Source organism: Leptidea sinapis, chromosome 40 (assembly GCF_905404315.1).
Source record: "Leptidea sinapis chromosome 40, ilLepSina1.1, whole genome shotgun sequence".
In the NCBI taxonomy this organism is placed as follows: Eukaryota; Metazoa; Arthropoda; class Insecta; order Lepidoptera; family Pieridae; genus Leptidea; species Leptidea sinapis.
The window spans coordinates 7,855,864-7,878,041 of NC_066304.1; the positions used below are offsets into that span (position 1 = coordinate 7,855,864).

At 38.3% G+C, this 22,178-nt stretch overlaps 1 protein-coding gene across 1 annotated transcript in view; it reads left to right on the forward strand.

Moving 5' to 3' along the window:
* The window catches only part of LOC126976322 (kinesin-like protein Klp61F), a 37,315-nt gene that overhangs the window by 11,546 nt on the left and 3,591 nt on the right, over window positions 1-22,178 (forward strand). The window contains exons 9-19 of the mRNA XM_050824604.1: window positions 809-972; window positions 6,453-6,592; window positions 6,976-7,067; window positions 8,333-8,536; window positions 13,252-13,419; window positions 14,213-14,582; window positions 16,890-17,005; window positions 17,604-17,735; window positions 18,440-18,662; window positions 19,692-19,801; window positions 20,380-20,556. Of these exons, the coding sequence (XP_050680561.1) occupies window positions 809-972; window positions 6,453-6,592; window positions 6,976-7,067; window positions 8,333-8,536; window positions 13,252-13,419; window positions 14,213-14,582; window positions 16,890-17,005; window positions 17,604-17,735; window positions 18,440-18,662; window positions 19,692-19,801; window positions 20,380-20,556 (1,896 nt within the window). The remainder of the gene's footprint in view (window positions 1-808; window positions 973-6,452; window positions 6,593-6,975; window positions 7,068-8,332; window positions 8,537-13,251; window positions 13,420-14,212; window positions 14,583-16,889; window positions 17,006-17,603; window positions 17,736-18,439; window positions 18,663-19,691; window positions 19,802-20,379; window positions 20,557-22,178) is intronic.

Sequence of the window (22,178 nt, forward strand, 5' to 3'; positions counted from 1 at the left end):
ATAAAACATACTATCTTATGTCTCAAGATGAAGAATTATCCGACGCAATTGTAGTGCCGCTCAGAATTTCTGGGTTTTCCTAGAATCCTGAACCGCACTGCATTGTAATGAACAGGGCGTATCTATTACCATCAGCTGTCTGCTCGTCTCGTCACTTATTTTCATAAAAAAAACAGAGGGTTATAGCGATAGGTGATATCGAGAATGGGTTTGTAGTATTTTTACTGCATACTTAGATCTGAATGATGAAGTGCAGAAAGCTGCATTCATTCGCATGTAGTGCGAACTTTGCCTGCCAAACGACCGGGATATCGTTGTAATTTGCAAGGTGGTCGTGTGTTCAATCCGAATTGCTGGTACCAAGCCGAACAACACTGTTTTCTTGAGCTTGGATGTTCAGCAGAGTGATGGGTCGGTATCTGTTTTTTTGGTGTATTTTCTAGGTTTTAGGAGCATTACTACATTGCCTTTTTCTAAGGTTGCGGGAAGTAACTAGAGCGGATTATACCGCTGTAAATGCATGTTAGAACAACCATGGTTGTCATTGACAAATTTATTAGAATTGATATGATATTCTAAACTAAAGCAATAAATAATGTCTCACATTTATATCGTCTGACAAACCAAGTCATAAACCAGGCGAGGAAGAGTTATTCCACCACATGGTGCTTCTATAATCACAACAATAAAGAAGGAAATTAATTCACTAATAATAGGATTATTATTATGTACCTCACATCCTGTTTGTAATAAAAAATGCAAGTCATTAAGCTATCACAAATTCACCACTTTCTGTTGTTTGTTCTAGATGTTGAAAACTACCAAATTACATTTTGAGGAACAGCGACACCTGGTGGAAAAGCAGCGTGAGACTGAGCACGTGTTGCAGGAGCAGGCGCGCAACTTGCTCAACGCCGCTCGGTCCGCCACCTGCGACGTGGACGCACTGCTGGATAACCTGGACAAGCGCAGGTGGGCACGGAGATACTAATGTGAACTGTTATTATGATTAAAAAGGTTTAATAAAACAAAAATATTTATGTTTACTTAAGGATCAGCTACGCGTTCAACCACTGATGTTATAGGTTAATTTGGCCCTCCATTTTGAGAATCACGATCGAAATAGTTACAAAGGTGTATAAAGAACTCACGTGTCTGACTGTTTAGAACAGTTCTCTGAGTACGTTTGGCCATATTGACGAAATCCACAACTAAAAAGGCGTAAACAGAGTCCAAATTAACGAGCAAGTGTCAACAGTAATTCAGTATCAATATCCGAAATCGTATTAGATTTCATTTTTAAAAATTTTGAATTCCGAAAAACATGCCGTGTTTTGTGGTAAATAAGTACACCAATAATTAGAATCTTATAAATATAAAAAATAAATGTTCGATGGACCATTATATGGTTTAGGAATCAATGTAATAAATAAATTTTGTGTCCTAAAATTATACATTCGATAATTTTTTATGACTAACTGCACGTCACTATTGACAATAAAGAACAGTAATTTGCTCCTTCAATATAATTATTAATTAATACGAAACTTCATGAGTGACAAACGTCAAAACGGCTATCATAGCGTGCCGTACGTATATGTAGTTAGGGATTTGTTTGAGTATACAAATTTAATTTGTACCATAATTCATTGACGACGCGGGACTCGAACCCGCGATTCTCGGAATCCGTCCGAGCGCTTTTACCAACTGAGCCGAGTTCTTTTTCCGAGTGACGCATGGACCGACATTTTGGTATATCTTGTTTAACTCAGGTTGTGGCCCCATCCACAGGATCTACTTTACAGTTGATAACCTGCTCAACCCCAATAGTTGCATATTAGGAAATTTACTTATGTTGGTCTTTTTAAGTGTTCCTCACTTCTGGGGTTAAATATAGAGAGAACAATGGCGAAGTTTCATACTACAAAATATTTGAAATTGAATGGAAGCGTCTCAAGAACTGACGTGTACTAATTAATTCTCTATAATTTTCTGCATCTACTGACATTATTCATTTTTAATTTGGAACCGGGATAATGGAGAAATAAATGATTATTTTGTTTGAGTTTTTAGGTTAGGTTTTTATTTTTATTACTTTACCGTTCTAACTATATTATACTTATCTATTATATTCCAACTAACATGTTCCAACAACAATAACACTGAATAAGACCAATTCCAAAAATCTTTAAGGATAGGAACTAGTAACCATAGGCAAATAGTTAATAAATACCTACCTAATTACTAACGTCTACGGTACTACTGCCTACGGTCAACAACTCTGAGTAGGTATTATAATTATTATGATAAAATGGAAACTTGTTACTTGATGCAATGGTAATAACAGTTTATTTGCAACAAACCAGAGTTGGTTGTCCATAGCTTTATAAGTAATTTTATACTATTATTATATTTATACTATAGAGGGAAGTCAAATGCGCAATCCATAGTCGTAGGTACTTCTAAAGTGTGCGTAACCTACGCCCGAATTTAAGGCTCGGGTCGACTTTTAAACTAAGTTCTTCCATTTTTATAATCTTAAAAAACTGGTAAAATAAGTACCTAGTTTTCTAATGTCTTTTTCTCAATCCAAGATCTTATTTTGTAGAAGTAGGTAGCAGTAAATTAAACAAGCAAAATATTTTATTTTGTTTATTGTTATATAAACAGCGTACGTTAGACCAAATCGTGGGGCATATCATAGTCCGGTAATGGTGGTGGAGGAAATGAGGTTCAGAGTTTAAAACGAGAGAAAGATATTATTCAAGTCCAAAACCAAGCCATGTAAAACAGAAACTACTTATTAAAATAAAGAAAGCACAAAACAACACAACAGCGGTAACTACATATAATTGATAGGTATTATTAGCATTAGGTAGATCATAGGTGACAGGTATAGAAATTAGAAACTCATTGATCACTCGCTCATCGCTGTCAGTCATATTGACAGATAGCTTTCCTTGATCTAACCTAAAATGGATGTGATTTCATAGTCGTGACAGCGTATATGGAATCTATACCTTCACACAACGGTCATGACGTCAGAAACCGCGTTGCCTTCGGGTATATTTTCAAATCCAGTAAACAAAAATCATTTCAATAAAGTGTACCTTTACCTAACATTTGTGACGTCACTGGCGCGTGTTGATATCGGGTATACATTCAGATTTAGTATACGCCCCTGCAAGTATTTTAAAACATACCCGACCGCAACGAAGCAATTGTTCGGTACTCTTTTGGCACGTTACTATTTCAATCGTTCTATCCTTTTCGCCCGAGGCTTGACGCAATATTTTGTTTGTTGCATCATTTTGTGACCACGTGCGAGTCAGTACTGTTTGAATTGTGATTTCAAGTGTTTTTTAATTTAAAAAGTGGTAATAAGTGCACAGTACATTGCGAAAATTATAATTAAGCGATAACTATATGGTTTGTGATCCTTTTAGCGTAAAAGTAGATGCGAATAATGATAGATAAAGCTAGTTTAGAGGGTTTTATAACCGAACATTGTGGAGTTATCGAGAATCTGGATTTTGAATCGGAGGAAAAGTACTCCATGCGATTTAGACTGAAGACTGATCAAAATGAAGAACAAGACCGATATGTTAACTTTATCGACGAGTTTGTTAAAAAAATATCAAATTTTACGAACACTAACTGGATAGTTCGAAAGTCATATCCTTCGTTGAAGCGCTTCTTGTATCGAAAAACCTAAACATGTCAACATTCATCGTTCAATAAAAAATCAGAGAAGTCGTCTCGTGGACAAAACTGTAAGGCTAAAATAGACTTTGTTATCAAAAAAGTTAATAAGGACACTATTCGAAACGACAAACTGTTGTCGGAAGGGTATAATGTGTTAGTGACTATAGTTTTTGAACACTCTCATCGTGTTTACGTTGCCGAAGCCTTGAATTTATTAAAATGCAGCCAACAAACCGAAGAAACTTTTAAGAAATATTTTGATAGTGGAATGACACCTTGCGCAGAAATAAATTACAACGAATTGAACATACTGGACTCGTTTCAAGATGAGGATCTAAATGGAATAGAGATGTTATCGAACTCTCAAATAAATCCCTCCGAAAATCATGTGTACTACATGTACAATAAATGGCGTACTGAAAAGTATGGTGACCGTAATGAATGCAATCTCCCCGAAATCATACAAGGGAAAATTGAGAGTTTAAATAACAAAGGCTACTCGATACTATTGAAAGAAAATCCCAGGATTATCGTGATAATTACTCCTATTATGAAACGAGTCTTTCTGTCTACTGCATATGAGAATATGATTTTTGTAGACACAACATCATCGTGTGACCAGACCAGTTCTGCGATTACTCTAGTTTTTACATCTCACAAAATCGGTGGTCTTCCATTGGCATGTGCTATACATACTGAGCAAAATGAGTCCAATTACACGTTGGTTTTTGCCGCTATTAAAGAAGCTTTAGAAAAGAACGAGGTGGGTAAAAAATTTGAGCCTGATATTGTTATGCCGGACGATTCTACTGCCGAACGAAATGCTTTGAGAACAATTTTTCCAAATGCTCGATTACTATTATGCGCATTTCATGTTTGCCAAGCCTTTTGGCGTTGGCTTTGCGTTGCAGATCACAAGGTTGACATAATGAAAAGACAGTCAAACATGACACGATTTCGAAATATTCTTTTTGTAACTGATCCAGAAGAAACAGTAAAATTGTATAAGGATTTGACAGGTGGCGAGTATGTTAAGACGATGCCAGCTCTGTTAAATCATCTGAGTAACTTATGGAAACGCCGGCTTGAATGGTGTGTCTCTGATAGATTGGATTTAAATACGCGAGGAAACAACACCAACAACATAACAGAAGCATCTATACGCATTCTTAAAGACGTGATACTTCAGCGCTGTAAAGCATTTAATGCTTGCGCATTAGTAGATTTCATTAGGTCCATTTTTGAAAATTATTTTCTGCGGCGCATCGTTTCCTACGCTAACACACGAAAAACCAAGGATTCCATATATGCAATATTCATGAAGACTGCTCGAAATATTAAAAATATATCTAAAGTCAACGATAATGAGTACAGTGTGGGATCAGAGACAAGCCCAAATACTTTTTACACTGTGAGAGCTGATTTAGCCGTTTGTGACTGTGACGCTGGAAAATGTGGAAGATTCTGCAAGCACCTGTGTAGCATTGAACAAAACTTTGGAGTCATATTTCCCAATTCTCCTCGGCTGTCTATTCAAGATAGAATGTCACTAGCAAGAATTGCGACGGGGAATGTGATAAATGAAAATTTCTACATGAGTATGGTAGATTTGAATCAAACACCGAACAATGATTTGGACTCGATAGAACCGCAGTGCTCTTCCTCTAATACACAAGAGCCGATACAGGTAGTACCACAGTGCTCTTCCTCCGATACACAAGAGCCGATACAGAATGTAGACAATTCTTCGTCTTACAAGCAACAGGTTGCTGTAGAATTTCCGCACCAATATAAAAATGCACTTGCAGAGTTTAAGACTGAAGTACAACGCTTCACAAAGTTATTTGAAACAAACTCCACTGTCCACAATCTAAGAGCACTAGGAAAATTTACAAATATGATTTAAAAAATCAATACATCAGAACAAGGACAAAACTTCATTTTACGTCAGATAATAACAAGACGTATACCAAGGAAAATTAATGTTCAAAGCACAGCTCTGAGTAGATGTAAAGACAGAGGAATAGGAAAAACCAAGTCAAGGATTCAAGCTGGGCGACCGTCTAACACAGAACGCAAAACTAAACGAAAGCATAACTTAGGTCAGAATGTTAAAATGAATGTCCATAATGCGCGCTAAATTCTTTTTTTTAATTTTATGATTATTTTTCTAGTAACTAATAAACGTTGTTTATCCACTTTTGTTCTCGTATGATTTACCTCAATTCCTCACCTATAAAATAAACGTCCCTTTATCTGATATCTATCCCAAACGAATGTTGCGGTCGGGTATATTTTGAAATCCTTAACACGACGGTAAATATTTTTATACTATACCCAAAACGAATGTTGGAGTTGGGTATATTTTAAAATCCTCAACACGGCGTTACATATTTTTATGGTATACCCGTACTCAACACTATAGAGCGTTGTGTGAAGGTATAGATTCCATATACGCGTCGTGACAGCATATACTGTGAAAATGAAATAAATATTTTATTGATTACCCCGGTTCCTTTTGCAATACAATTTTATCTACGAAGTCAATTTATCTACGAAGTTTTTTTTTGTAACTATCCTAACCTTAGACGGTTATTCCTATAGTCAGGTAAAATTTCGCCATTGTTCTTTAATTTGTACCAAAATGGACGATGATGTATATATAATAATAGTAGTATAAAGTAATAATAGCATTGGTGTGTAAAATTTTAATTTCACTAGTTAAAAAAGCCAAACACTTATTGCAGGTCATTAGAAAACAATAACCTGGAGGTGACGCGCGCGTACCGCGACACGGCGCGACAACATCGAGACACACTCGCCTCCACAGTGGACGCCATGCTGGCGTATGTCAACCAGGCGCTGTTGCACGTGCACGATCACACAGGTGAGATTGTACATAATATGTGTAAGATGTACCTACTCTGAAACGACAACACAGCAAGGGTTGTCGTTTAAAATGTGTAAAAGTTTAAAAAGTAGAATAGTCAAAGTCCAAGGATGACCTAGGTCGAAAAACTCATGAGGTATATATATAAAGGTCCTTGGCGATTTCTTTCTTCACAAAGCAAGGCAACAACCTTATGTTTTTCGGTGTCGCAAGAAAATCAGTGTTTGTTTCTAGCACTTAATGAAGCTTGGATCATTCAAATGATCTAATATCATTTCAATATTATGTGTGTTTTATAATAACCTACGTAATTTTCGCTTAATTTAAATCGACCTTTGATTTTCTATTCCTTTCAAGGTTTTATTTATTTTTTGTTTCAGAGAAATATTTGGAGAACAATACACAAGGACTATCACACAGCAAACAAAAAGCAGAAGCAATGATGCACAGTGCTGCAGAATGTCTCTCTAAGGTATTATCTCAAGCTACTACATATTATAGCTGTGTGATTATTATTATTTTAATGTTTTGGGCTAAGAGCACTGCATCTATTGTGTCCTTTTCTCCACATATGATGTTTCTACAGTGTTTCTCAGGTGTATGTCTCAGGTCAATTGATTCTAAGAAAGTAAACATTGTCTTTATACGAGGAGGCTCTTATAAATTCTGCTGGAAATTCATGTCTTCCTAGATACTGGGTCATTAAGGATTGAAGTGCACTACACTCGCTCAAGATGCGACAATGCGTTTCATCCTATAGGGAAATCTTGTACATTTCTTAAAACTATTATATATATATATATATATATATATATATTTTGTCTTGGTAATGATAGCTATTGGATTCATCTAGAAGGCTGAGCACAAGTATATATTCCTTTACGATTTTGAGCTAATAATGTGGGAATCAAGGCCAAAAAGGATGCCTCACTGTCTGACAGAGTTAGAACTATTATTTTCTTTGCTGAATTTTGTAGTTTTATGTACAGCTCAGACAGAAGTTAATTAATAAAAGTTAATTAATAAAGTTAATTTAGTTCTGTTATTCTATAACCAAATTTCTATTGAACACACATCCAGTAAGTTATGTGTGCAATACTAAAATTTCTTACTATTCTATTATTAGGTACTTGTTGCTACCAGCTGTGCCTACCTTGCTAGAAAACCAATGCACGCCCCTGAGCTCATAATTGTAAGAATTTCAGCTTGAAACAAGGTTGCAGGGAGTCTTAAAAAGACAGGATATCCATTGCCAGACCGTTTGCCGCAGAAGTTTGCTCCTTCTTACTATTCTGTTCTTCCATTTGTGAACCAGGTATTATTATAACCGGTTATTGCTCAGATCCTAAGCGTGTGAATGATATTTTGCTCCAATATTAATTCATCTACATATACGCGATACATTGTTTATTTACTTCCAAAATCTATTGTTATGCCGACACCTCTTGTTGTTGCCAATGACCATAGGTGGCTAATCCTGTATACTATCCACCACATGACCCAATTTCCTGTATGCCCCCTTTTAAAAGTGTGTTTCTTGCTCTTTATGGTCCAGTTCATTATCTAAGCTGTAATAATTTCCCTGTGTTAAAGATGTAGCTGACATTTTGAGGCTATGTTCCTAAAGAGCTGACTTGATTAGGTCAAACTGCTCTTGCCTTTAGTCAGGCTTAGACAGCAAAACTTCCTATATTTTGATTTTGCCCCGATTTATACTGATAATATTAAAATTTACAGATGTTCTCTATTCGTGACAGCATAGTGGAAGATATTGAGACAGAAATGAGCAAGAATAAGGAACAGATACAGACATCTACCGCAAATCAAGAGAATGACTTGCATGCATTGATAATGAGGTTCTCAGAGAGTCAGTCTAGCTGTCTGGAGAAGGCGAGCCAATGTGATGTGAGGGGAGATCTGGATAAGTTTTTGCAATATTGGGTGAGTACTATACATACAGTTGTTATGTTGGTGATGCCTGGATAATAATTATAAGCATCTGCATGATCTACATGGATCTACATAACATGCAAGATTCGAGTTCGCTACCAATTTTAGAACAACTAGAAAAATAATTGATATTTTAACTAAAACAAGATGTACGTTTACGTTTTAAAACGATAATACATCAAACATTTTTAATGAAAATATATTTTTTTTTTTTTTTTTTTTTTATGGAATAGGAGGACAAACGAGCGTACGGGTCACCTGGTGTTAAGTGATCACCGCCGCCCACACTCTCCTGCAACACCAGAGGAATCACAAGAGCGTTGCCGGCCTTTAAGGAAGGTGTACGCGCTTTTCTTGAAGGTACCCATGTCGTATCGTCCCGGAAACACCGCACACGGAAGCTCATTCCACAGCTTCGTGGTACGAGGAAGAAAGCTCCTTGAAAACCGCACTGTGGAGGACCGCCACACATCCAGATGGTGGGGATGATATCGTAACTTGTGGCGTGTCGTGCGAAGAAGAAATTCGGCGGCAGGCATCAGGTTGAACAGCTCTTCGGAACACTCCCCGTGATAAATGCGGTAGAGGACACACAATGAAGCGACGTCTCTACGCAACGCCAAGTGATCCAGCCGTTCACAGAGTACTGGGTCCCCGACAATTCGAGCTGCTCTGCGTTGCACGCGGCCAAATGGATCGAGCTGATACTGGGGTGCGCCAGACCAGAGATGACAGCAATACTCCATGTGAGGCCGGACCTGCGCTTTGTAGAGCGCTAGAATGTGGGCCGGCTTGAAGTATTGCCGTGCTCTATTTATGACGCCTAGTTTCTTTGAAGCCAGTTTGGCTTTGCCCTCCAGATGGCCACGGAATTGGCAATTGCTCGAGATTTCGAGACCCAGTATTCCGATACTAGGCGAGGCTTTAAGGGAAGTGTTCTCGAAGAGCGGTGATACGGCAAATGGGGTTTTTTTAGTGGTAAACGCGCAAACTTGAGTCTTCTGGGGGTTAAATTGGACAAGGTTCAACTTACCCCATTCCGCGACCTTCTCGAGAGAGGACTCGATAGAAGACACAAGTTTCTCCCGGCACTGGTCGACGTTTTCCCGAGAGAGACCTGCATGGCCCGTGTATACGGCATCACCAGTGCTGTCGTCTGCATAGCAATGCATGTTGGCGGTGTCCAACATATCATTGATATGCAGAAGAAACAGCGTGGGAGATAGCACACAGCCTTGGGGAACTCCAGCGTTCACGGGCTTGGGATTCGAGCAATAACCGTCGATAACGACCTGTATGCTGCGCCCAGTGAGGAAGCTGGAGGTCCACTTGCATAAGCTCTCGGGAAGCCCAAATGATGGAAGTTTTGCGAGGAGCGCCTTGTGCCATACACGATCAAAGGCCTTCGCTATATCCAGACCAACTGCCAGGCCTTCCCCCTTGCTTTCAATAGCCGCCGCCCATCTATGTGTTAGGTATACCAGAAGATCGCCAGTCGACCGACCATTGCGAAAGCCGTACTGCCGGTCGTTGATATCAACTCGTGACCCTCAAGGTATACCAAGAGCTGGCGGTTAATTATGCTCTCCATGATTTTGGAGAGTAGGGAGGTAATCGCAATAGGCCTGTAGTTTGCCGGATCGGATGGACAAGGGCTGACTTCCATGAATCAGGGACTACGCCTTTTGAATAAGAGTGCCGGAATAAACGCGTTAGCACCGGCGTCAACTCAGGGGCACACGTTCTAAGCACGATTGGAGAAATGCCATCCGGCCCGCTCGACTTCCTGACGTCCAACGAAAACAGAGCTCGCCTAACAGTTTTCTGTCGGAACTGTACTTCAGGCATGGAGCTCTGACACCGCGGGATGGTCGGCGGTGTTTTTCCGTTGTCGTCAAGAGTCGAGTTGGAGGCAAAAAGAGTGCACAGGAGATCGGCTTTCTCTTTTGCCGTATGGGCCAGGGTGTCATTCCTCATGTGCAATGGCGGCATGGACGGCTGGTTGAAGTTACCAAGAGCAGCTTTCGACAACGACCAGAACTTGCGTGTTCCGGTCGGGTAACTGGAAAGCTGCTCGCCAATTTTGACGACGTGCTTCGATTTCGCACGGGCGATTTGCCGCTTCAAAAATCTGGAGGCACGGTTACATTTCCTCTTCAGAACTTTGCAGTTCGGATCCTTTGAGCCCAGCGCCGCAACCCAAGTTCGATACGCCTGTTTTTTGCAGTCAGATGCAGCTTTAACTGACGCATCGAACCAGGGCTGTGATCTGCCACCGATCGGTACTACAGAGCTTGGTATAAAAATATCCATGCCCTGCAGTATCACATCGGCTACTGCAACGGCGCAGGCACTAGGATCATCCGAAGGGAAACAAACCCTGCCCCAAGGGTAGGATGCAAAAAAGGAACGCATCCTATCCCAATCTGCTGACTTGTAGTGCCAAACGCGGCGGGTCGCTGGTGGTCTGCGACGTTGGCGTCGGATAGGCACTACACTCCTGACCAGGCAATGGTCGGACGTTCCGAGAGGGGCGTCGACAGAGACCTGGTAACCATCGGGATGTGTAGTCAGCAGAAGATCTAATAAGGACGGCATGTGGCTATCCACATCCGGGAGCCGCGTCGGCGACTCAACCAATTGGGACAGACCATACGCCAATGCAAAATTATGCACAGATCGCCCTGCGTAGTCTGTGGTACGTGATCCAAGCCATTCGGCATTGTGCCCGTTGAAATCACCCAAGACTACGATTTCAGCGGAGGGGATCTGAGCAAGCACGTCATCAAATGCCGCTTGAACGCAGCCCATGAGGTGATCCGTTTCTGCGTTACCACTATGGGACCTGTAGACACACGCATAGATGCGGACGCGGTCCTCTAAATCTACGCGGAGCCAGAGAGTAGACAGGCCCCTACCCTCAAAATTGCCGAGACGGCGACAGCAGATATCCTCCCTAACGTACACACATACCCCGGCATGAGGCATGAAATTATGCTCAATTTTGTACCCGGGGTACGTTAAATATGACGTATCGCTAGGTCGAGATATCTGCGTCTCCGTAAGGAAACACAAGGCCGGCTGCGACGTCTCAAGGTGGTGGTGGACGGCGTTTAAGTTGGAGTGAATTCCCCGGATGTTACAAATGTCCACATTAAGCGTGGAGCTGCTGCCCTGTTTGTCCTGTGACATACACGGTACTGAGCCCTCCCCAGAATACGAAGGGCAGCCCGAGCGTGAATGCTCGGGGAGGGATTCTCTGGCTCTACAAGAGCCGGTACCCTCCTGGGGTAATTTCTCTTTAAATACCGCTCTCATATTTTGTTGGGGGGGAATGGCCTCCGGTCCTCGACACTAACCTATGCGAAACATAGCGGCACTAGGCCGCTACTTCACGCCGGTATTCTGTGCGAGTGTGGTAAGTAACCCGGACGAGTCTGGCCCGATTGTGCTGACGTCATGAGACAGCAGCGTGACTCTCCCACTTTCAAAAAGCCCGTAGTCGCCTCTTACGACACCCTTGGACCTGGGACTACCCTATTCTTTTTACGCCCCGGGGCAGCCCTGTGCTGCCAATTTTTAAACATTACCAAAAAAACACCACTTAATTAGGAAGGATTTATGGACTTATTTATCTAGGAACCAGAAATGAGATCAAATTCTATAAGTTTTATTATACAGAAAAAAAATAGAAGCTATTGAAGAACCTAAGATATTATAGAATCGAGTCAGCGAGTACAAAGTCGTGTTTCCTGACTCGAGTACCAGAAGTAAGTCAGGCGTACTCGAATTAAAATAAATATATTATAAATATATTCGAGTAGGCGAGTCCGAGAGAAACCGGGAATCGACTATCGAGTCTGACTCGAGTCAAGCCGTACTCAGCACATCACTAATTATTGGCTCATTTATGAAGTGTTGTGGTGCGTGAAAAAGTTTATTAAGACATAGTAGGGCTCGAATTTCCGATCTCAATTCCATATAGCACATTTGATATGTTCTAATCCGCTTTGTAAGACAGGAAGCTAAGGAATGTAATTGCTGTGCAGTGGGAGCATATTTCACAAGAAACAATTACAAATAGCATGCCCGGAGCTATCATTATCACAAGCTATCATTTTAGCAAGAAGGGGCAACACTCGATTTTACTTTTTATTTTTATTGTAAAAATAACTTAATTTTTTATTTAAATAAACTTTTACCCAAAAATCGAATTTAAAAACATAGTTACAATTACACGCGTATTAATCCTTTCAAAAGTGTTTTATTAGGCTGTTATTTACATCGAAATGTAATGACAAAATTGACAAAAACTACTTTTTGCTTATTTATTTAAAGTATTATCATGATAGAATGAAACTACTTAGAATTTTGAAATAATCTAAAGATGCCTGTGAAACAGGTTATTGACAAAGGTGCCCGTTTTTTTTACAAAAAAGTTTATCATACTGTTGAATTGATTAAACTGATATGTTGTCACCATAACGAATAAAAATAAAGAATAGAATGAATCACGTGACAAGTTTTGTGTTCTTAACTCAATTTCCATAATATGATTCAGGTTTGGAACGTTTTACTGGAATTACGTCCAATACGCCGCTTTTTCTCTCTCAGAGCGACATTTGTTTCCAAAGCGGTAGTAGTGTCGAATCAATTTTGAGAAAATAAATGCCCTTTATGTGTTTTAATATGTGGTGTGTGTGCAGCACAGCAGCGCCAGCAGCAAGGTGTGTTCGCTGGGGCGGCGGGCGGGGGGCGTGGCCCAGGCCGGGCGCCAGCACGCGCTCGAGCGGGGGCGGGCCGCACGCTCGCTGCAGCAGCGGGCCACCGAGAGACGCACGGCCTTCGAACACCGCGTGCGGCGCTGGATTGAAGTGAGTGGCCCGTACATATACTGTAACACTCCTAGGTGACTTACCAGTGGGAGGCGCACAGGATGCCGGCTAGATTATGGGTACTACAACGGAGCCTATTTCTGCCGTGAAGCAGTCATGTGTTAACATTGCTGTGCTTCGGTCTGAAGGGCTCCATAAGCTAGTGAAATTCCTGGGCAAATGAGACTTAACATCTCATGTCTCAAACTGACAAGCACAGTTGTGGTGCCGCTAAGAAATTTTGGGGTTTTTCAAGAATCCTGAGGGGCACTGAATTGTAATGGGCAGGGCGTATCAATTACCATCAGCTAAACGACCTGCTCGTCTCGTCCCTTATTTTCATAAAAAAATGGGACGAACCTTTTAAAGTAAAGTTGTCAGACAGTATACACCTGACGACTGGCTTGGTCATGTCTTTCTCTCAACATAGTTCCCGCATCCTTGCTATTTCTTTTTACGAGGGAGGAGGAAATTGACGTTGGGGTCACAATGTTAAATGATCACCTCGTTCTAAAACTCATGCAACACCAAATGAATCATTAGAGGGATGTCAGGCTTTTAGGTTGTTCTGTTGACCTGACATACAGCCCAAAAGATTCCTGATTTTTATTTAGTTTTGTAGTTGCTTGTACCTAATCAATAATCAATATAAATTGTGCTGTTTGAAATTCACTTTTAAACTTTTTAACCCTATATATAGCCCCACAAATCAAGCAGAGACCAAAACCTAATCCCACCACAAGCTACAACAGCCAAATTTTATGCTTAACTAATACTATGTTCTATTGTTTAGGACATAACACAAGAGAAACAAAATGCTGATGCTCGCATATCGAAACAATTTGAAAGAATAAAAAAAGAGAAAATCGACTTAGAGAACCAACTCACTGCTTATATAGAGGAAAAGCAAAGAGAAATCCAGAACTATGTGGAAGCTCAACGAAACCTACTGGAAGAACGACAGCAGGAAAGAATTCAAGAGATTGAAGATGAGAGGCAAGAATATGAAAGGAGAGTAGAGAAGGGTCTGACCTGGCTGCAGAATGAATTGAAGGAAAATGAGTGTGAGATTGAGGAGTTACAAGAGGTGTTGGTTTCCAACGAAAATGAGATTGATAGTCACGTGGTTGTACTGAATCGATTTGAAACAGAATATAAGACAGGTAAATAGTTTTGTTACAGTATTAAGATTTAATAATTACTAGCTACCCTTGTATGTGTGTTTGTTTTTTACCTTTAGTATTTTTTAAAGTATTCATCTTCATACGTGTCTACATTGAATGCCCAAGGGCACTATCATATATTAGAAAGAGCAATACTGAGTACGCGCTAAAAGTAGCAAAATTTTTTAATTAGATTTTATGAAAACTATGTGGGTAATGTGCAAGCGTAACAGAGAGACATACTTTTATTAAATAATATATTCTTCTGAAACTCGGTTGCAACTTATTGTATTTTTCTATTAACATAAAAAGGTGCTGGACCGGACGGGATACCTCCAATATTTATTAAAAGGACAGTAAAGCAGTTAACACTTCCTCTCAAAATTATTTTTGAAAAATCTATTAATGCTGGTATATTTCCTACTGATTTTAAAATTGCGTATGTTGTACACATACACAAAAAAGATGATAAATGTAATATCAAAAAATTATAGGCCCATATCAATCTTAAGCATATTTCCTAAGATATTCGAAAAAAAATATTTGTCCAATTTTAACCAGTCATCTGGAGAACGTTATGTCGAATGCACAGCATGGTTTCCGTAGACGCAGGTCAACTCTAAGTAACCTTCTTGGTTATGTAACGGATCTTTCTTCGGGCGTAGACAACAAAGTTGAGATTGATTGCATATACACAGATTTTTCCAGCGCTTTTGATAAAGTAAACCATGAAATACTTCTTTCAAAATTAAAATTCTATGGGATTTATGGTAAACTATTAAATTTGTTACAATCTTATTTAAAAGACAGAAGGCACTGTAAATGGTTACACTTCACATACCTTTTTTCCTAAATCAGGTGTTCCTCAGGGCTGACATCTTGGTCCTGTTCTTTTTAACGCTTTTATTAATGATATTTTGGATCAAATAACATCTAGTAAATGTTATATGTTCGCAGACGACTTAAAAATTTATAAAGAAATTAAGTCTCAGAATGACATAAGACTTCTTCAAACTGACCTGGATAATATTTGAAACTGGTGTAATGTAAATAAAATGATAATAAATCCGGAAAAATGTGTACATATCAAGATCACTAGAAATAGAACTGAGACTGCATCATCTTACGTCGTTAATAATGTTCCTTTGGAACAGGCGTCATTAGTTCGTGATCTTGGTATAGTTATAGACAAAAAACTAAATTTTATAAATCATATTGATAACATCATACTTAAGTCTTGGAAAATCCTAGGTTTTATTAAGCGTACTTGCAAAGATTTCAGAAATCCATTTGCAATTGTGTGTCTTTACAATGCATTGGTACGAAGTGCACTTGAATACGTTTCACCGGTTTGGAATCCCCAATATAATGTCCATATTGATAGATTAGAGCGTATTCAACGTAATTTCACTAGCTTTCTAGCTTTTAAAGACAAAACCTGCCCTTATCGTGCAGACTATAAAACAAGACTGGACCATTTCAATATGAATTCGTTGGAGATAAGACGAAAAATAACTGATGTGTCTACTTTACATTAAATTATACATGGTAGAATCATATCCCCAGAATGTCTTATAAATATCCTAGAAATAGACCAAGATTCCCTATTAACAATATTTTCAGCCCAACAATCAGCAGATATATAGGTAAAAACGCCCGCTTAAACAGAATTATGAGCTCTTATAACGATATCACTGCAAAAAAATTTAATATAGATATTTTTCATATGACTAATACCAATAAATTTAAAACCGACTGCATTAAAATATCTTAGTTATGTAAGTTAAATATAAGAAGTAAATTAATGCATTGTTTTATAGTTATAAATTTTTATAAATCTCTTTTTTTAAAGTAGAAATGTATTTATGTCATTTAATGTCATCATTTTTGTTTAACTCTTCATTTCTTCAATTTTAATTGTTCAACTTTGTTATTCTTTTCGCACTATTGTAAATGTTGTTTACACCTGTAAAGACATGTCATATTGTACTATACCTTGTGTACTTGCTAAAATTTTAATTGTATAATGATGTGTTGTTGGTGTAAATATCTAAATGAATAAATAAAAACTTAATTTGAATAATAATAAATATAAACCCTCCGGGAAATATTATCTAACTGATGGTGATACCTACATCAAATCCGCTGCGTGATTCAGGAGCTACAGACAGATTTCCATAATAATGTATTGCACATTTTTATCGTGTTCAAAAATCACTTTTATTTCTAACACAAAATCTCATATTTCAATGCATGCAATAGAGCTAAAATGTACATCTGTTGTTAACCTTAAAATACTGATTGTAGAGAGCGCCGCTGTGTCAAGGGACCTTGATGAGTTGAGTGAAGCTGCTCTCAAGGTGGTCGACAACGTGAAGGTACAGCTCGTGTCCAGTCTGCAAGCTGTCCGCGAGGATATGCAGGTGGGTACCTCGTTAGCAGCGTCCGCGCACTGTCGGGCACACTTCATTTATTGTCATGATGTACTGTTTGTAACCTGCGAACTTGTTACAGTATGTTTAATATTACAAAAAAATCTCACAAAATTCCATAAACCAATCGTTCCAAGAGGGTTGAGAAGTATCAAGCAACTCACAGCCACTACTAAACCGCTGTATTTCAAATGTATAGACCATTCATAAATAACATCACACGAATTTCATGATTTTTTGACACCTCCCCCGTTGGTAACAGTTGTGACATGAAAATAAACGTCTTTATTTTTTATTGTTTTATAAAATTCTTTTTCAATAACATCAACATAAAATCAAACAAAGTCGTGATAATTAACTAAACAAGTAAAATTATATTATATTTGCAAGTTTAGTAGGTAGGTATGTAGTTTAAATTAAGTGTTGTAATACTAAGATATAAAATATTATATTTTGATAAAATGTGACGTCACAAGGGACCCTCTTCCTTGACACACAATGTCACACTTCGTAGACTACCTCCCTCGCCCTTAACCTGTGACGTAATTAGTGGATTGCCCTAATTGTATACATTATTATATGATTGCAGAAAGAAAGCCAGCAAGCGTTGTCGTCCAACAGCGAGGCGATGGCGAGGCTGCGCGCGGAGGCGGCCGCCGCCATGGACCACGTGTCGCAGCACTCGCGACAAGCGATGCATCACTTGCTCCGCGACCTGCAGGTGATAAGTTAACTCTAAAAACAAAAAGAAACTTTTGCGTCTTAACTCAAAAACACCGGGGAATAAATTATTACTAGCTGACCCGACAGACGTTGTTCTGTATATAATAAATAAAATAATGTTTTTTTAAGAATTTGTCAATAATATATCATAAAATCAATGTACATCAAGAATTGCTTCGTAAAAATGCACCCTGTTGTTGTAATAAAATTGATTCACCGCATAACTGTCAAACCGTTGCGTCAATAAATTCGACGGGGTAAGCATCAAAGGAAAAACAAATTTGTTGTTTTTATTTATTTCCGAGCATTTTCCTATTTATTCACCTTTTAAACCTTCCCTTTACTTCCACAAATAATTCAAGACCAAAATTAGCCAAATCGGTCCAGCCGTTCTCGAGTTATAGCAAGACTAACGAACAGGAATTCATTTTTATATATATAAATTATATTGGTTACGTAATAATAAAAGTCTTATAGCAGTCGACACTACTATATATATACTTATAATAAATCACCCAGCTAGCATATATTTCATGATTGAATCTATTGAATATTGCTTTTTTGTTATTTTTATTTATTAAATTACACAAATATTTTACTATGTGTGGTGTTTTACAAATTATTTTTATACTAAATGATAGTAATAGATATAATTATAAAATAAGTTATAACATAGTTGTAATGCTCAACTATAAATTACAGACACACACGGACAACTTGAGCTTGGATCTCCAGCAGCTGTCCTCGGGCAGCTCGGAGCTCATCTGTCTGTGCGAGCTTCACAAGAACACACAGGACGAGGCGCTGATGAACCTGCAGAAGGAAACCGCGCGGTACACGGACACTGTGAAGTCTGAGGTGGAGACGTTAGCTCAGATCGAGGACAGATGTCTCAACGAGCAGTACGCCGTGTATTCTCCCACTGGTATGAGACCATTGTGTTTGATTAATACAAATATAATGAACAAGAAATGTTATGAATTATTTTAATTATTGTCCATGGTGACTAGCTAGAACAACATACTTACTTTTACTATTAGTTATGGTATCCCAGAGTATCAGATTGAATTTTTATGCTAATTGGAAGTTATAAAGTTTATATAGAGTGCATTACAGTCATACCAAGTCACCCACATTCATTCAACTCCAAAAATAACAATAATCGTAACTAGAATTAGATTAATTAGTACATATTATATTTAGTGTTTTTGAAGTCGGTTGTATCTTTTTGATTTTTTGTTTTTTAATGAATCTGAAGTACATTAAGTAATCATATGTGTAAATCTATTTAATTTTGCAATACAGCTATGAACGTAAGCAATTGCAAGACAGTTACAATTTCTGCCACAGATCAGACCCTTACTGTAAGTCGTTAAAGAGTTCCATTGATTATCATAATATTTGATACGACCATTACTTGGTCATAACGACGTTACAATATGTGACTCAAATATAGGATAGCATAAAAAAGATCGGCCGAGTATCGTTAATTTTCTCCTAAGAATTGAAGAGTTCCGTACTTTATCATGAATCCCGTAATCATAAACTAACCAAACTACCACTTTGAAGTATATCCTTTCCAATAAAAACAATCATCGAAATCGGTTAGCGCGATATTGAGTTATTCGTAAATTTGATGTGCATTTACTTTTAGCAACTTTAAGGCTTATGGTTTTCTCATGGATGCTATTGTTAGATCTGGACCAAATTGTAATGTTACCACACGGGAAGCACCAGTTTTCAAATAAAAAAAGAATTATCTGAATCGGTACCCAGACGAAAGTTCTGAGATGACAAACATAAAAAACCGACGAATTGAGAACCTCCTCTTTTTTTTGAGATTGGTTAAAAAAAGGATAAGAACTGTAACTTGTTTATGGAGGAAAATCTTGTCAAGTGTATCACCGCGGAACGACTAGCGCGCTAATCAAAGTACACAATTCGTTCTGTTCAGGTGCCACCCCGGGCCGTAAGGAGTACCGCTACCCGGAGTCTCTGGCGGCCACGTCGCCGCACGAGAGGATCTTGGCGCGCTTCCGAGCGGGCCTGCAGCAGACCATGGACGTATGTATTATCTGATTGTATCATTTGTAATGTTGTAGCAATGGAAACACCAACAGACAATCTTACTACAACATTTTATTGTACAACCGCAAAGTCTTACAACTAAAAAAAAACCAGGATGTCCGAGTGACGCATGAACGCTTAACTACTGCGTTCTGACCATAGATAATACACAATAATATAACCTGACAGTACTAACTCGTTACAGAGTTAATTTATGTTTATATGTAATTTATATAATTACACAGTATTAGGTGTTGGTCTGGCATAAAAAACACTTAATACACGAATACAAGGCAATACTAAGACATGGGTCCTTGGTGGAGGTGTTGCCTTTCTGTTATCTGTGGCGGTGTGGTGTCTGGATAGACACTGCATGTACTATACGTAATTATAGTGGTACACCTATTAAGATGGATTTCTGCTTATAGTTATTATTAGATACATATATAGCATGTTACATACACACTTTATTTAATATGTCTTAAGTTCTTAAATAAAACGACAGGTGTTCAAATATATCGCAAGTATTGGTATGACGTTATGTAATGTTTCACGCTATTCTATTTGTTTTTCAGGATGTGATAGTAATAGACGATGGCGGCGAGGACCCCAGTCCCAGTGACGACTCCTCGTGCACCGAGGACTCGGCCGCCAGCGCCGGCGACGTGAGCGGGCCCGCCAGCCCCGCGCCGCCCGCGCCGCCCGCCATGCTCAAGTGTACCTCCGACACCAACATTGTGGTGAACCGACAGGTAACGAACATCTTGTGTGGACAAGGAAGAGTGGCTTGAATCACCGACGTGACGGTCAAATAATATCCCATTGCTTGGCTTGATTATTTATGGTATCTCTACATATATCATGTGAGAGGAGTTTAAGTAAAAGCTGATAAAATGTCACATAATCTGTGGAATTCTGGGAATATGTGTTGAACGTTCGATTGTGTTGAACACGAAACATTAGTCAGAAAACTTCACCATTACGGTATTAAAAATATAACATTGAACTTAATGACATCCTATTTAAATTGTAGGCTACAAAAGGATGTCAATAGAAAGCGGTCCTCTGGATCAATAGTTAAAATGGGGGTTCCACAGGGCTCGATTTTAGGACCTTTTCTATTCCTTATTTATATAAATGATCTCCCTTATATTGCAAAGGATAAATGTCAAATTGTGTTGTTTGCTGATGATACATCACTCATGCTTAAAATACAACGTTGCTTACCAAAATTTTATGTTGTTAACAATGCTTTAACTAAAGTACATTGGTTTGAAGCTAATAACTTGTTACTTAATAGTAATAAAACGAAGTGCATTAAATTTACTTTACCTAATGTTAAACAAGTGTCAATCGATATACAGCTTAAAAACGAGAAATTACATATAGTTCATACTGCTGTTTTTCTTGGAATAACACTAGATGCGAAACTCCAATTGGGCCCTCGTATAGAAAACTTATTGAGTAGACTAAGTTCTGCTGCATATGCAGTAAAAAAGATTCTTTCCTTAACAGACATTGAAACTGCAAGATTAGTTTATTTTAGTTACTTTCACAGCATTATGTCGTATGGTATATTAATATGGGGTAATGCTTCTGATATTGATTTGTATCTATGTGTGCTGCAGAAAAGAGCTGTTTGGATATGTATGTAATTTATGTATGGGACCAACAGAGTCGCTTAGATCTAAATTTAAAGATTTTAAAGTTATGACTGTTTCTAACCAACATATTTATGAAAATTTTATATTCGTTCATAAAAATGGCAATAAATTTTAAAAGGTATATGAAAAACAATATTAATACTAGAAACAAAAATAAACTATTAATGCCCACTTCTAGGCTTATTAAACTCGACAAGTCATTTATTGGTAATTGCGTTAGATTTTATAATAAGCTTCCTGAGAACATAATAGAAATGTCCCTCAACAAGTTCAAAGCCTATATTAAACATAAACACATGGAAAAATCGTATTACAATTTAAAGGATTATTTAGATGATAAGATAGCTTGGGTATAAAATTTCTCTAAAAGGTTTGAGCTTTAGTTACCCTTAATTAAATGTAATAGTATTTATAATTATAATATAAGCAAAATGGTCAAATTGTAAGTAGAGGTGTTTAGTGAGTGTTGTTGAATATATTGTAGATGAAAATTCTTGTTTTTTGTTATTTGGTGGAGTTCTTGTGACAGTTTTCATCATGCTCGCTTAAATGTCACTGCTTGTGGCGGTGACGTGGGACGGGTCGTCCCCTTCCCTAAAATATAGTTGAGGGAGGCGATGGCTGGTTCATGCGTCATGCTCGTGAAAGGGCGCTGCTTGTGGTGGCAGGATGATCCTTATTATGTGTGTATATATACATATATATTATTT